We start from the raw sequence: 16,085 nt of genomic DNA, 5'->3' as shown, positions 1-16,085 counted from the left end.
TACTGGACAGCTGGGATTTACACTTTTGTATCAAATAAGGTCTCGATACAACAAGAGAATGTTTGAAAGAAAGTAAAGCAAATGTACTTTCCACAGTATTAGAAACTAGTCTTAACAAATTACGATATGTTCAAGTTTTGGCATAGGAATTTTCATATATGAAAACAGATTATTTTCGAAAAGTCATAATGAAAAATATTCACCTAATTTTGAAGTAAAAATACGCTATAAATATTATAAATATTATATTTACAAATAAACACTACCTGAACTACTAATCTTTTTATAAAAAATTCCCTGGTATTCTTAATACCTTTTGTTATATATTCTCTTCTACAAGGAATGGAATAAACGTCCGCTTTTTCCTGGGACTGATAATGTCGGCAATAAATTTCGGTGTCCAGTTCACTACGATAGGCAAGACATTATCCTTAGCGAATGCTTCCGCGTCGTGCAGCATCTTTCCGATGTTTTCCGGGATAACCTGAACAGTTCCTATTAGCGAATCGAGAGGATTTGCAAAACTTCTAGGCGCCTGTAACTATTTCCAATATTTATTTATTAAAATATAACGAAACTCAATTTCAACTCAGTGTAAGTTATCTGAAAAATTAGTAAATCACATATGTCCAAACCAACATGTAAAAGCACGACGTGAGGTATTAAGAAGTCCTATTACTTTTAGTTACATATTATGATCGTGAGAGGATGGAGATGCTAATGAGGATATATGATGATAAATAACATCTAGAAGGTGTGTGTATGTGGAACATTACAAAAGGGCTTAAACAAAGCGAGAATATCTAAACGATAAGCTTTTCGACTGATTTATATAAATGATTATCTAAAGAAATATTTTACGTGAAATATTCATTCATTTAACAAGGTTTTTGCCCACTGATAATGAGTTGCAATATCAAGAAATATGGTGAGTATTCATCAACCATAGACGTTTCATAGCTGTCTGATTTTTCTGAGTTATGCTAATGGGGTGTTGCATTGTTTTGCGACAGCATTGTGTGATGTTATCATGTAAAATTTGTTGGGTGTTAATGCCGCGGATACTCACGATGTTCTTTCTTGTTGAATATCTCGAAAACCTCAACCATACGAGGGAAAACATGCAATTTCTACAGTGCCTTTGAACCTCTGAACCACCATAGTGATCTTGTGCAGTTTTTCGTAATTGATGGCGGTTAGGTTTATTCTAATAACTGAATTAAACGACTTATTTAGAGGCATACATATATCGAAAGCACACGCAGAACTTCTTGGCTCACGCCTCATGCAAAAACAAAAGATACAAAGTTCAAAATTTCCAAAACCACCACAGTGATCTTGTGTAGTTTTCAGTATTTATGGTGATTTGGTTTATTGTAATAACATCGATGACTTTTTGAATATTTCGGTATAAATCATACAAACTTGGTGATTATTCCAAGATACAACAAAAAGTAAACTAAAAGCAGTACTATTTGACAAGGGTAATACGTATCCTCATATTATTGGAAGACTTACGTAGATTTCAAAACTATCACTTTTTTGGCATGCAACAATCTCGTACGATAGCTACGTACAAATCTCTATATTCCAATTTTGACTGTAGACTAGAGCTACTATTAATGACCTCTAAGATTTCGTTGGTATAGAAAGATCACTCTAACAAAAGATAGTCTTTCTGATCGCCCTGTTTCGTTCGAAAAAAGTACATCTAGATAGGAGCTCTGTGTTCTAAACCTCAATGTAAACGAGCTATGTATCCGGGATCTTTTAATGACTGCCAAGATCTATTTGGTATAGGGCGACACACTAAATCGATATGAACTACTTAGAAAGTACAATTTCTTCATGGGAATTTTCCAAGCAAATTCATTCCACTAACTTATCCTACACATTCTCCAGGCGTTTACATGGTTATCAAACAATCGATAGATAAAACTAGAATCTTCAAATATCAATATGATGATTGGAACGGAAGGAATGAACATTCAAATAGTGTAGTAGTATCAGCAATATGTATTTCTGGAATAAATAAGTTGGTTACAAGCTCAGTAATGTTTTGGAATATATTACAGCAGGTCCTCTTGAATCAAAACGCATCACCGCTGGCTTTTTTCAATTTTTGTCACGCCAGTTACTTACTAAATGTCGAGTAGGTATCATACGCATTTGTTATTTGTTTTTCAATCACGGCTTCGACGTTAAAGAAAAGAAAACACGCAGCCTTGACTATTTCTGAGAAATGAGAGACTTTGGGTCAACTCAAGGAAAATTAGATACGATCTTATGTTATGAAAACTGAGAAGGGTCCAAGTGCAAGACATTAAAAACGTCCGAAGGGGCATTGTTTACATGATTCATAGAACAGCGACAAAAAAAGGCTTGGGCGAGGAAAACTTTCTGTCATTAAAGGTTGCTTGGAAAAAGTTAAAGAGAGACACGGAATACGTCAACTCAAAATAACCGACGAGAAGTTGTCAAGCAATGAAGACGCCATAAAACCATTCCAAGACAAATTTATAGATCTTAAAAAAATTCTGTGGGCCCTGTAGTCATTGGAAAAGCTGTAGGAAAGTTCCCAGTAATTTACATGGAGCAAGGAAAGTCCATAAATGCTTTCCATACAAATGTTCTATTGTTAACGGTATTTTTTGGTATGTTCAATTCTATAATTTCTTTAATATTCTCTTCAGTATCATAACCAAATCGTGACATTTTGAAATTATAATACTTGAAAGTCAAAATCGATATGTATACATGGCAACGTGATAAATTGGAAAGAACCCATGAGATCTTTTTTCAGTATAATATTGTACTGATTGGTTTTCTTTAATCATATGACTTCAAATTAATTGAATTCTACTGGAGCAAAAAATTTTCAAAGTAATCATAATACATCGCAATAGTACCAAACATGATTAACATTTCCATGGCAATGATATATTCATTATCGGCATTGTTTTATTTCCTGTAAACTTGATTCTTGCTAGCTTTAAAATAAGTAAGAAAATCCAGATATTCCTAAGAACATATTAGATCCAGCAGCACAAGCCAACTTTTTATGAAATGGCGATATCTCAAAAAAATTAAAACTATAAGTGATGATATTCTTCTTTATTTGGTCCAAAAACCCAATAATATGAAAACTTCCACCATATGGAGTCGGTTCTCTTTTTATTAATCAGTGGAGATTTATATAACGAATTATACTGTATATATATATATATATATATATATATATATATATATATATATATATATATATATATATATATATATATTATCCAATACACAAAACAATAAATCAACATTTGATCGAAAATATACTGCTGCGTGTGATCTTCAGTTCTCTCCCAGCTGTTCAGATAAATAATGAAATAAAAGACTTGGACATAAAAATATCAGAAAAATGGATGAAACTTGAACGCTAAAACCGAATTCAACGCGTGAAAAAGTAAAAAATTGATGCAAGAAGAGCTTCAGAAATTCCATCTAAATGATATATTAGTATGAATGACGGTTATTGATCCCATCATAACCATATGCGACACCTTATGATTAATATGGAGGAGTTAATATTAATACTGATATAGTTGTTAAACACAGTATCACGTATCTTGTTTCTATTGCTCATTCTAATATTCAAAATCAATGAGAACAATTCAGGGTACGAGGTCTGAAGATTAAGTAATCAGTTTTTTTTGTCGCGTTTGGGGTAACCTTGAATGAAACTAATTTTAATGTTGCATGAAATCTCGAGCAAAGCATGGCAATAAAATTAAAAATGTTTGCTGATGATTTTTCGAGCTGAACACAAATATTTCTTGGGTATAAAATGTTCAAGCCAAGCCGTGAAACAAGAGATGCACAATGACATGAAGACACAGCGTGTACACGTCCTAATTTACCAGGATCGTTGGCTCAAATATAGCTGACGTTCCACCTCTACTATTGCGTGTGAAATATAAAGCAATTTTCAGCTTCCAGAAGGATTTTAGTGTCTCGCCCTCGCAAAATATGTGAATTCCTCCTCTTCCCTTCCTGCTGCTTGTGAAGTATAAAGCAGTCTTCAGCTTCAAAAAGCATTCTAGTGATAAATCTTCACCTCTATTAGAAAAATCGTAATAGAATGCATTTTCCGTCGATTGAGAATATCTAAACAACTGCGACGAGGATGCTGTTGGAGGTAGCAATCAAAGATTTTCATAATTGCTACCACGCAGTCTGTAAAAAATTTTTCGTTACGGAAAAATTTCATAGTAAATAATTTATACGGTATTACTCAATTTTCAGACTTTGTACAAGTGAAAGATTACTCTTAGGATGATGAATTAATGGTTATTCAAAAAATTATGTTATGATCTTAAAGTTTTTCCTAGTTCAAATTTGATGTATTAATAGCCACATCAGCACGATTTATTATTTATTTCTTATTTATAACAAATAAATATGGAATTCCCTATTTAAAGTGACACATACATTGCCTATGTTCTATTTTTCAAAAATACGATTTAACCAAAAAAAGTTCAGGTAAATAATCAATGGTTCAAAGGTATGTACTTAATTTGTTTCTCATTTTTATCAAAAACTGGTAAATCAATGAAAATGGCATCAGAATCAAGTTTAGTAGAAGCTAAAGCATTTTCGGTACTGCTACTAACATTATGATCGTCTCTAGCTTTCTCAGAACTACGGGTAGTTTTCCCTTGTTCATACCAGCTGATTTCTTCTTTCGTATGACGTGATTCTTCTACAGCCGGTTCATCCTCATTCTGCTTCTGTAGGGATTTTATCAGTTTTGTTTGTTCTCCAAGCACCTGTGGAAACAATTTGAAATATATAACTGTAGTAGGCGATCTATTAAAACAAACTAGTCATTCGCAGTTTTTCATCGAAACTATCATAAATCTATTGTTCTTAATAGAAATAATGGGAATTTTTTAATTTTGGATAAAAGTGGAATTTTGAAATAATGAAAGTATGTCCCGTCGGTTTACGAAAAGTCCCACTTTGTTGCCAGTTATACGGAAATTTGAATTACTCAAGCTTTATATAATAAGTGAAAACTGTTACTTAATCCCACACGCACATACTACAATGTTACTACAGTCTTACTACAAACCCTTCTGCCATAGGATAAGATCCAAAGCAGTCTCTTTGCGTTTGATGCCAACCAGATCAAACAGATTCGTGAAAATGAAAATGAAGAAACAAATCAATTTGATCTTGTACTAAAAAGGAAATGAGTGCATTTGTAAGTGTCAGTCTTAGAGAAGAATACTTGTTTGGTATTCAGGATTATTTGCTGAAAATTACCAATAAGTATAGAAGCTGAAAAGCCCTTTTGGCAGCAGGCTATATATGCAGTTCTGTTAGAATTTGACTAGTAGATGATACGATTGAAAGCATTGATATATCAACCCACACAATAGAAGGACACGAGGAAGGCCCTCAAGGACCTGGAAGGAAGGAATTGAGCAAAATAAGAAAGACGGAGCTATCCAGGAAAAGAGTGGATAGATAGAATGATATGGCGTACGAAATGCGTGATGCAGTAAAAACAATCAGTTTGAACAAAGAGATTTTGGTAATGATCCTAATTTAAGCAAGCTGCATGAGACGATGGTCTCGACGGCTCCTACAAACCGAGCTGCCGTTGCTCTGAAGCAACAAATTCAAATTATTAAACAATTTTACCCGATCAAAAGTTTAAATAAATTATCACATATTTAAATTTTTTTCGGTGATTAATCGTCGTCCATTTGGATGCAGGATATTTCAAAGATGGGGAAGTGGCACTGAAACATTCTGACTTCCCTGTCTAATTTGTTCCACAATTGGTTTTAGGTCGATCGACAGTAGTACAGGTTAAGATCGTTGTGATGCTGAAAGATAAACTTTCCTTCAAAACATTTCCAAACCATGACCGAGCCTTCGCTGTACTTCACAGTCGGGATTACGCATGGATCTTACATACGTTTTTCCTTTGACCTTCTCTTCGACCTAAAAACCTCAAAGTTTGACTCATCACACCATAATCTAAATCAATTTTTATGTTCTTTGGCCCACTGTAACCTCTCAATTACTGTAGAAGTACTCAAAAGTAGATCCCTAGATTCGTTAATCTGAGCTGCTATCTCTTGGCCCGTGAGACGATCAATTTTACTGATCGATGCAAGACGAGGATGTGGTTTTTCGAGGTCGCCCTGAACGTTTTCCATCGCCAAAGCTCCTGGTGGATGCATATTTCTTCACGTTGTAGTCCTGGGCACGTCCAGGTGTTTTTAATTTGGCAGCAATGGTTACTTTTGCCCAGACTATGAAGACTCCCGATTGATGCACGAGTTTCAAACAATAGTTCCTTGGTTTTACCCATTTTTAATTTTGAATTTGCGAGAACGAAAACAATTCGTATGCTAAACGCACAAAAAGATATCTTGGCCCAAAAAGTGTAAATCAAAGGACATTCTTGATTCTCACAGGGCTAGCTGGGACTAAACTATAATCATAACCACTGAAGAAATGCTGCTACTGGCAAGTTTCAACTTGTCGTACTCAGCGACAAACTAGAAACATTCACTCGTATAAAGTAAACAAATAACGGAGACTATTATTTTTAGTTAGGCTAGATTTGCAGTGATTACGTACGCCATAGAAACATTCCTTAATAAAAAGGTAGAGGAGGATTTGAAGATGATCGATAGAATAGAAATGAATCAAATATTAAAGGAGAGGTAGAAAAATGATTGAAGAAAATCTCACCTACTGACCTACAATGGCCAAAAGGCAGAGTCAGACTAAAAAATATCTGGATACACTGAATTGAAGAAGATACTAGAATCCTAAAAATAGTAAACTAGAAATCAAAATGCAGAAACAGAAAGAAGACTAACAAAAAACTATAACAAAGGCGAAGTAAATGCCAATAAAAGGATTTGTAAGCGCACAAAGCGTTAGCCATAATCGAAGAGATTAAACGGCAACACCGTTTCGACTTCGCTTGGCAATGTGAAAGAGAAATTTAAAGTTTATATAGTATAAATACAAAGTTGATTTATTGAAATACTCACATCTTCAGATTCTCCTTTTTTTCTAATTTTCTGGATATTTGTAACTGGTGTTGTAATTTCCGCAGTACTACTAAAAATACGTTCAGTCGATGGAGGAGGATTGAATTCTTCGTTATTCTTATTTCTGTTTCCGGTTGATAATAGAGCTGAGTTAAGTATAACTTTATTTGTAGGTTCTTCGTATTTCAAAGGTACATAAATTTGACTACTACTTCTTTCTGGAGCTATAATATCACTGATAAATCTTGGGGTATACGTACTGACGAGTGGTAATATTGTTTCTCTGGCATATTTCTCTGCTTGTTCGAACATTTTCGCTAACCTTTGTGGTAGAAATTGCACAGTATTCGCAATTGATTCTAACGGGTTCTCAGATGGTTCTTCTAATTGATCTGGTTCTTTATCAACTTTTGTAGAAAGTTTATTTACAGGTATTTGTGTTGTCGTTTGTTTTTCTATAATTTCAATTTCTTTGGATTTTTTACCAGAATTTTTGTCTGTTGTAGGTCCTAAAAGAGGTTCAGTGATTTCAATTTCTTTATTTGGATCATGCGATCTGGCATTTTTCGATGAATGCGTTTTTAATATTGGTTCAACGATTTCTTTTTGTGTGTTATTTTCAGTTGAGGAACCAGATTTTACTAATCTAGTATTAAAAGCTCTACTAGATTCTGCTTCATCTAGTATATAATTATCTTTATCATTAGACCAAGGTATATTGAAGAAATCCATTGCATTTTTGAAAGATATTCGTTCTTTTTCGGACTTTGTGATATTACCGTCTTCCAAACCAAACTTAACAACCTGCGTGGGAACAAAATTCAGCTTTTTGTTTATTGGTAAAATTTTATTTTCATCTCCTTGAGAATTAATCCTATCGTCTGACTGAATATCAAATTTATTCTTAGGCAAATTACATTCGCCTGGATATAAAGGCAACAGCACAGGTTTCCCTGATTCGAGAATAAGATTTTTTTTACATACTGATGATCTGAAATTTTGAAATTACAATTCTATTGATATACAATTTAAATTAACGAAAAAACTTACGTTTTTCCAAAACTATCCATTAGAATAACTTTGTCAATTCTCCATTGCGTGAGTCCTGAAGATAACCATCCACTATATGCTGTATAAAGTAGTTCAATTTGAATAGGTTGTGATAATATGGGATGAGGTACTAATATCCTAGAAATTGATTCTCCAAGTCGCATTTCCTCATCGTCTTTTCTAGTAAAAGCATACGAAAAAAAATGGGAATTTGAGAACGTATATGGGTTGATTAATACCTTAGTCTAAGAGGTATCAAATATCTTTTCAAAAAGAGGAAATTTATGATCTATAATATCTACAATGCAATAACTAGACGGCTCTCTACGTAAACGTAACTGCCATAGCTACCAAGAGTGGCCAACTCGCGATGGTAACACGAAGTTTTCAGGTAGCTATGGACAAAATCGACGACTAGCCACAACGTAGAAAATCGGCAACAACGCAGAAAAGACCCACTCTATATTTTTCAAAATATGAAAAAGATACTATAGACAACGTCAACATAAATGGAGAGGAAATGACTAATACGAAAAGATTTTGTGGAAATTGACTGACTATATTGATTATCTAGTGGATGAGACGAGAAAAGACAGAGGATGATCAGCAGGTCCAATAGAAAGGCGTTCTAAGCTATAATTAACAACAAGCCCCACCCCAGGAACATTCTTATCCTTATCATATTGTAAGAATCTCCAATGTATCTTCACAAGAAGTTTAATGTCCACCACTTAGTATATTAGCACCCACCAGATCTATTGAAAGCTTGACCACAAAAAGATAGTATATATCATGAAGGAAACCACTACAAAATCAAGAAAAAACCAACTGGGGGAGCTGAAAAACTAAGCTAAAAAAGATGAAAGACATCTAATGCCGAGAAAATCGGCACAGAAACCAATTAGAAGGTGAAAACAAACCAGTAGAGATCTTGCAAATCCGAGTATGGGGAGAATCTCGAGCAGAGACAACAGGATACTGAAGGATACTTAAAGCAGGCGTATTTTTTTGATAAAACGGTCAAAAATTGCTAACCAAATATTGCTTGAGTAAAAAGCTGTGGTTCATTGCGTCTTCCTTGAGGAAATTCATCCTCTGATGAATGGATCTCACTGTCAGATTTGGTGTTGCGGGTGTCTGATTATTTAGTATGAATCCTCACGATATAAGTTTTCGATTTGTGAGTTAACCAGACGTGATGGAACAAAACAAATTGCATTTTTGAAATCAGTGTGAAAACTGCTGAAAAAATATCTATTTTCATTTCCGATTTCGTATAAGATGACTGTACTATACGTTTAAGAACATTTCAACGAAATTCGGTCATTACCTCACAACTTTCATTCAAAATTTTCCATTTCTACAGACAATAATGACGATGATGAAAGTGTTGGGTAATTTATAATGAATAGTTCTCTGTAATTTTCTCTTGTAAAAGACTAAATTAAACAGCATGTTGCTCTGCATAATAGCAAGTGTATAGGAATGATAAATTGTGACACACCTAGCATCTGATGTTGAAATGACATGAAAACACTTTTCAAAAGAAAGAATTATTAGATAGTAACGTTTTTGAATATATAAGTACTCACTTTGTCATTGTAAAAGTTTCGTTCAAACTTGATTCTCCAACTAAAGTAATTTGTAATTTTCCGTAACTTTTTATTAGAACAGGACTCGAGCTCGATTCAATTTTCACGTGATATTGATGAGCTGGAGATAAAAAAAATGTCATTAGTTGAATCTTACTAAGTTTCTGTTGAACTCAATATAAAATTTGATTAAATTCCAATCGAATCTTGCTGTAACTTGATTTCTTCCAATTAAAATAAGTCACTTGTTGCTTTTTTGCAATTAAAGAATGCTTGAAGTAGAACGTGCTGATTATGTATTGAGCACAAACATTTACTACCGATGTATTTTCATTTGGAGGAAATATGTAATGAAGCCTTCTACTGCGATTATGATACGCTACTTTTAAAAACAAGATGTCTCAAAAAACAATTTTAAGAAAAATTAGTTTATTAAGAAAATTTTGGTTATATATTGTTTCTTAAAAGTCCAAATCCAAACCGTTGCGCTCACGGCATTCATTTGATCCAGATTATAGCTCGGGAGGTATTCTTCGTGATGGCTCCCATTCCATGACGGATATTGTTTGTTAGCTTAAACTCTAGATTTACATAACCCCACGGGAAAAAGTCTACAGGTATTAAATCAGCACTGAGTGGAGGCCAACTTATGTCACCTCTTCTGAAGAACAATTAACAAGGAAAACTTTCGCGAACTCGTAGCAGAGATCTATTGGATATGTGTGAAGTTGTTTCGTCCTTGTTTTTAGTTATAACTATTTTAATTTTGCGGTTCAGGAATGAAAAAGTCGTCTAGCATCTGCACATGAATTCACTGCAACTGTACGTCTTTCTTTATCTCCAACAAATTAAGTGCCCATAATTCCTTGTGCTGTCATTGCAGCCCATACGGTCAGCTTAAGCGAATGTAGGTATTTCTGATGTTAGTGTTTTGGATTGCTGCAGTAGTTTTGCTTCTTGACTTATCCATTGAGATGAAATTGAGCTTCAAAATGTTCAATCATCTGGTTTAGCCTCTAATCAGCATCCTGAAACTTCAATTCTGGCACGAACTGAATTTTCTATGGGTAATGGACAAGCCACGCTCATCGCATACAGACCGAGTAGAACTGTACACGTTTTCGACCGTTTTAGAAGACCTTGGATGCCTCAATCTTCTCGACCAATTTTCTACGGGCTACAGAAGGAATTATCGCTTTTAGTAAACTCTGGCACGTACAACGCACGCTCCGTATTATCTTAAATCCATCGAATAATTTGTAAGTGGATGTTGTTGAACGTTCTAAACCTATATTGACTGCAGTTACTTCAGAAATAATTAATAAAATCCATCGTTCCTTACTGAAAGGACTTCATATAAAAAAATTGGATGAGTATGTAATATTTTTCATTTTCATTTCTCGTATTAGATAAATTAATGTTGAGATATGTTCAAACGTAATCTATTTCTTCGATATCTCACAGTAGATAAAACTTTAGTACACCATTATACCCCAGAAACAAAAATACTGTCGAAACAATGTACGTTTTTCCGGCCAATAAGCTCATAGACACAATGTTTTAGGATTCTAAAGGTGTAATCTTTATCGATTATTTAGAAAAACGAAAAAGGATAACTGACCAATATTATGCTGATTTGCTGACACATTTTGATGCCGAGAACCTACTCTATATAATCTAACAATCGTTGGAATTCAAGCACCAGTGGCGGAGGGATTTGGTGTATCTACAATATTCTAATAGAAGTCGAAATATTGTTTTATACATCATAATGAAATAATAATTCAATGAACTTCATTCCTCTCTCCTTTTCGAACTTAATTTAAGATGATCTTCCATGTTAACTAGGTTGTAGGTGTAAATTAGAGCTATGGATACTGGAACATCAAACTCACCAAATAAAACTTAACCTAACCTCTCAATGGGGTATACTGTATGTAGTATACACATTTGATAGTGATATGTTTAGTATTAATGTCGCCAAATTCTCCTATTTAACTCTCAATCATGATCCATCCGGATATTTCGACATGTTTTCTTTTTCTTGCCTCGCTTCAGGCTTTTATTTTTCTCTGATTCTGCCCTTACTTTGATGGGCTGCTCTGTTGAATCTAATCTCGTCAAGTTACGGAACGCCCCCAAAAAAGTAACCATGCGCCATAAGCTAGAGACTACCAGCTGTTTAACTTGAGGTCTACTATTTCTGATCCGATGTCTACTGTAACTGTAGACAAACCAGGGTAGTTTGTATGAAGGTTGTTTTGCCGTAAAAATAATCGACCTAAAAATAGAGAAGCGGATTGTATATCTAGGGAAATTGTCCTTGTATTCCGAAACTCAGAAAACCGTAGATGAGTGGACCCCACCTTTAGCACAGATAAAGAAATAGAGCAATAAATGATACGATACTGAGTCGAAAGAGACCTCACCCGATTATCTTCTAAAAGAAGCTCTTGACTTGTGAGTAGTCATTCTCAGGTACTACGAATACAAGTACTGATTCAATCCCAGTAACACTGATATTATGTCAATACTGATTTAACTCCCATTCCAAGCCGTCTGAATTACCTTCAAGCCCGTTATGTCATTCGTAGAATTGAATCAAACAACTATGGTAGAAGGGAAATACCGGTAGCAGCTGTAAATTCTGGAAAACCAAGGCAGTTCTCGAAGACCACCACGCGATCTACAACGAAGACAAGATCCGGAGCAGAGTAAAAGTCCAAAGTTAACTTAACTTGGAGAAACCTAGTTGTTAATAGAGGAAATTGCGTTCAACCGTCGATTTGCTTTCTTATACGACTTCGTATCTGAATCTCCGTGAGGAACACCCAGCGAATACCCAGGTTACTAATCCAGGGTGGTGAGTAAGACCACCACGCAATCTACGACGAAGACAAGATCCAGAGCAGAATAAATGTCCCAAGTTAACTTAACTTGGAGAAACCCAGTTCTCAATAGAGGAAATAGTGCTCAACCGTCGATTTGCTTTCTTATATGTCTTCGTACCTGAATCTTCGTGAGGAATACCCAGCAAATACCCAGGTTACTAATCCAGGGTGGTGAGTAAGACCACCACGCGATCTACAACGAAGACAAGATCCGGAGCAGAGTAACTATATTTGAGTCTGTTGAAACTGTGAAAGAAAAAGCAGCGCGCGTCCTAAAGGAACTGACAGTTAAAGACTTCCTGCACTATTTCGAACAATGGAAGAGCGACATAGAGATATAGGAGGAGTGTATCTTGAAGATGATAATAAATTAACATACGTAATATCAAAATAAAATATTTCATATCACTAGTTTAGTTATTTGATAGCCAGACCCATTCAGTATAAAGGTGCTCACATAATTATAGATCTATCTTTCCCATGATTCTTTTCAAGGGTAAATCCCACTATATCTTTATTGATATCGTCCTGAAATTGTTTTAATATCAGAAAAAAAATTGTTCTCCCTCTCAGCTAGACGTAGTTTGTCTCTTCATTATCTTATCTTAAAACTCATGTATTAGGTGATAATTTATAAACTCATGCTTTTTTAGCGCTCTAACCTAGCATTTCGTGAACTTATCCGATGTTCGAGGTTAGGTTAAGGTAGATTAGGTCGTCGCAGTTTTTACTCGTATCCAATCAAACTGACACGAGCACATTTGATTGTGGCTGCTTGAAATTTTACAATCATGAGTTAATGCAGAGTCTCCGTACACAATATCTAGCATTTTCGTAGTATTTCCTTTCAAAAACAAACATTTTAGGACAGCTAGATACTTAACTTTCTCTATTTTCAAAAAAATCCTGACAACTATCTACTCATACGATCTAAACTAAACATTATAATAAAACTCAACGCGTGCCGATCATCTTCAGGTTGGTCTCGGTAACTTTTCAAATAACCTTTGTAATAGTTGAATACAAAACAAGTAAGAAAGTATTTCTCAATAATCAATATAAAATGTGAATAAATAGAAAAACAATTCTATTCAATGTGAGTTAATCTATATTAATATAATATCTAAATACGTATTTTACCACAAAAAGGTTCTTCCTCTCTAGTTATCAGATAAAGTTGCCCTCTTCCTTTAGATCTATCGGCGTAATATCCCATGTTGCCACATTGTCTGTGAATTGAATAAAGTTAGTCTATCCAGAAACGTCCCAAAGTTAGGTAGTTTATACAAAGTTAGTTTTATATATGGAACACCTCAATAATTTCGGATGGTAGTATTTACATTGTTGTCAGATCTTTCCATTTTCCGAAAAAATAGTTAACTTTGTTATTTCAAACGGTTCACCCTGTATATTTGTCGCTTCTCGAAATGCCATAATTTCGGAATTATGGCTACATTTGCGTTATCTTCGCCGAAGTTAAAATTATATGTTTAGGTGGATATGACAACAATTAGTTTGACGTTTCATTAAATTATTATTGTTGAAGTTTATTGAAAGTCACAAACGATCGTTCATCTGAAAAAGAACGAATTGATATTTCAATGATATTAAGATATGATGATAGGCGTAGAAATCAACAAGAAATATCTTTAATAATTCATATCCTAACCGAAATCCCATAATAAGATTTACGGTCAGTAAATTAGTGAAAAAGTTTAACTTAACTAGTTCAGAAAAATATTTATCCATCAAGAAAACTTCATCAACTGAAAACAAATCTTTAGATATCTTGTTAGAAGACGATACACACTTGAGTACTAGATAAAATCCAGGGAAGTTAATATTTCGCAAATATCCGAAATGAAAATTTTATGTTATGATAAATACTACTACTACTACTACAAATTAACGTTGTTTCAAGAGTTGTCAGATGACTATTTTGAATGATAATAAGATTTTGCAGACCTAAAAATATCACAATCAAAACGATCCAAATGTTATTTTACGTGATGATGCTACTTTTTCTATTAATGGAAACGACAATCGGCATAATTGTAGATACTGTTCACGTAATAATCCTCGTTGGATGCGTGAATCCCACACTCAATATCCCGAAAAACTAAATGTAGGTGCTGGAATAATAGGCGACAAAATAAATGTACACCATATTTATTATAACTTTATTGGAGACACTATAAATGTAGCTATAACTTCGAACTTACGGCATTTAGGTATAGAGAATATCACATAAATTAGAATTCCTTAAGGAATTCTATAAACACAAAAAATATAATGTGATCCATTTGAAATACCAAAGTTTATTATTTTTCCGGAAAAAGAAGAGATCTGACAACAATGTAAAAACCACCATAATACCGGCCATACCATAATACTCTTGTAGACAAAAATTTATAAAAATCCTACAAGCCTTGTTCGAGATAATTGAGGGGTATATAAAACTCACTCTGTATATTTCTGATTATTGTCATACATAGTTTTTATACTGAAGAGTATTTGTAGATTATTCTTATACTATCCGAACAATTATACTGAACAAACTGTTCACTTCAACGACTACTCCAACGAAGTTATCGTCTTCAGAGAAGGAAGATAAAGTTTTTCAATTTTAGCTTTAATTTTTGAATGTGATGACTTGGTTATATGAACTCACGTAAAATTGTGATCGTTGATGTGATAGTGGTCGTAAACAGTATGTTTAGTATGCATACTCCATTCTGTATATTAAGAAACGTCACGAGTCTAAAGCTGACAAAACCGCATTTTCAAATATCATAATCCTTATGTAATAAGCTGTGATGCAGTTGAGTCGCTGCTACCACAACTTACTCGTAGGACAAAATATCTTATAAAACTTGTATAATAAATATCTATTTTTCGAAAAAACACTGTTGCTCAAAAATGTGCAATACATTGTTGCATGGAATTTCGGACTTAAACTTTTTATTGATTGGGCACGCCATAAGATAAATTTTGGAATTTACCGCACGTTTCTAACACTTATAATAGCCTGATTTCTTGTTGTAACGTTGTTTTGTTTTACCATCTTATCGCGTCGTGTTAGTTGTATTCTTTGTTAGGATTTCGAAGCATGGATCGACAAAGGTTCGTTATAAATATTGTATTGTACCAAAATATACCAACACCATCAAATAAAGTATTTATAAGTATCCCTAAGGAAGAAAAATTACGAAATAAGTGGTGGGATGCAATAAAAAGAAACAGTGAAAGGAGTACTAGGAGTACTGTCATTTTTTCAATACCCTATTCAAAACTCAAAACTTACGATAAAGGGGAGTTTGACATATTATTGTAATAATAAGGTATTAGTTTAAAGGCGTTACTTGTTTTTTTTTTGTATTGGCGTAGCGTCCAGAATGGATCTAACTTGAATATTGTTTCTGAAAAAAAGGGACACCATCGGTTTTTCAAAATTAATAATTTTTATTATTCACGTTTAACAC

The 16,085-nt window shown here is 34.0% G+C and overlaps 1 protein-coding gene across 2 annotated transcripts in view; it reads right to left on the bottom strand.

Annotated features, from left to right (window-relative positions):
- Positions 1–232: 232 nt before the first annotated feature.
- Positions 233–16,085, bottom strand: part of LOC130447341 (uncharacterized) — a 57,048-nt gene continuing 41,195 nt past the window's right edge. Inside the window, exons 9-14 of one of the 2 annotated variants that reach the window (XM_056784109.1) lie at positions 13,744–13,832; positions 9,713–9,833; positions 8,121–8,300; positions 7,071–8,061; positions 4,662–4,817; positions 233–541 (exon numbers count right to left, since the gene is read on the bottom strand). In XM_056784109.1, coding sequence (XP_056640087.1) covers positions 320–541; positions 4,662–4,817; positions 7,071–8,061; positions 8,121–8,300; positions 9,713–9,833; positions 13,744–13,832 — 1,759 coding nt within the window. In that variant the 3' untranslated portion in view covers positions 233–319. Of the gene's footprint in view, positions 542–4,385; positions 4,818–7,070; positions 8,062–8,120; positions 8,301–9,712; positions 9,834–13,743; positions 13,833–16,085 lie in introns of those variants that run through there. The other variant, XM_056784110.1, reaches the window with a different exon arrangement.

This window comes from Diorhabda sublineata, chromosome 8, assembly GCF_026230105.1.
Source record: "Diorhabda sublineata isolate icDioSubl1.1 chromosome 8, icDioSubl1.1, whole genome shotgun sequence".
Lineage (NCBI taxonomy): Eukaryota > Metazoa > Arthropoda > Insecta > Coleoptera > Chrysomelidae > Diorhabda > Diorhabda sublineata.
The sequence above is the reverse complement of the archived record's forward strand: the minus strand, read 5'-3'. Positions and strand labels throughout refer to the sequence as shown.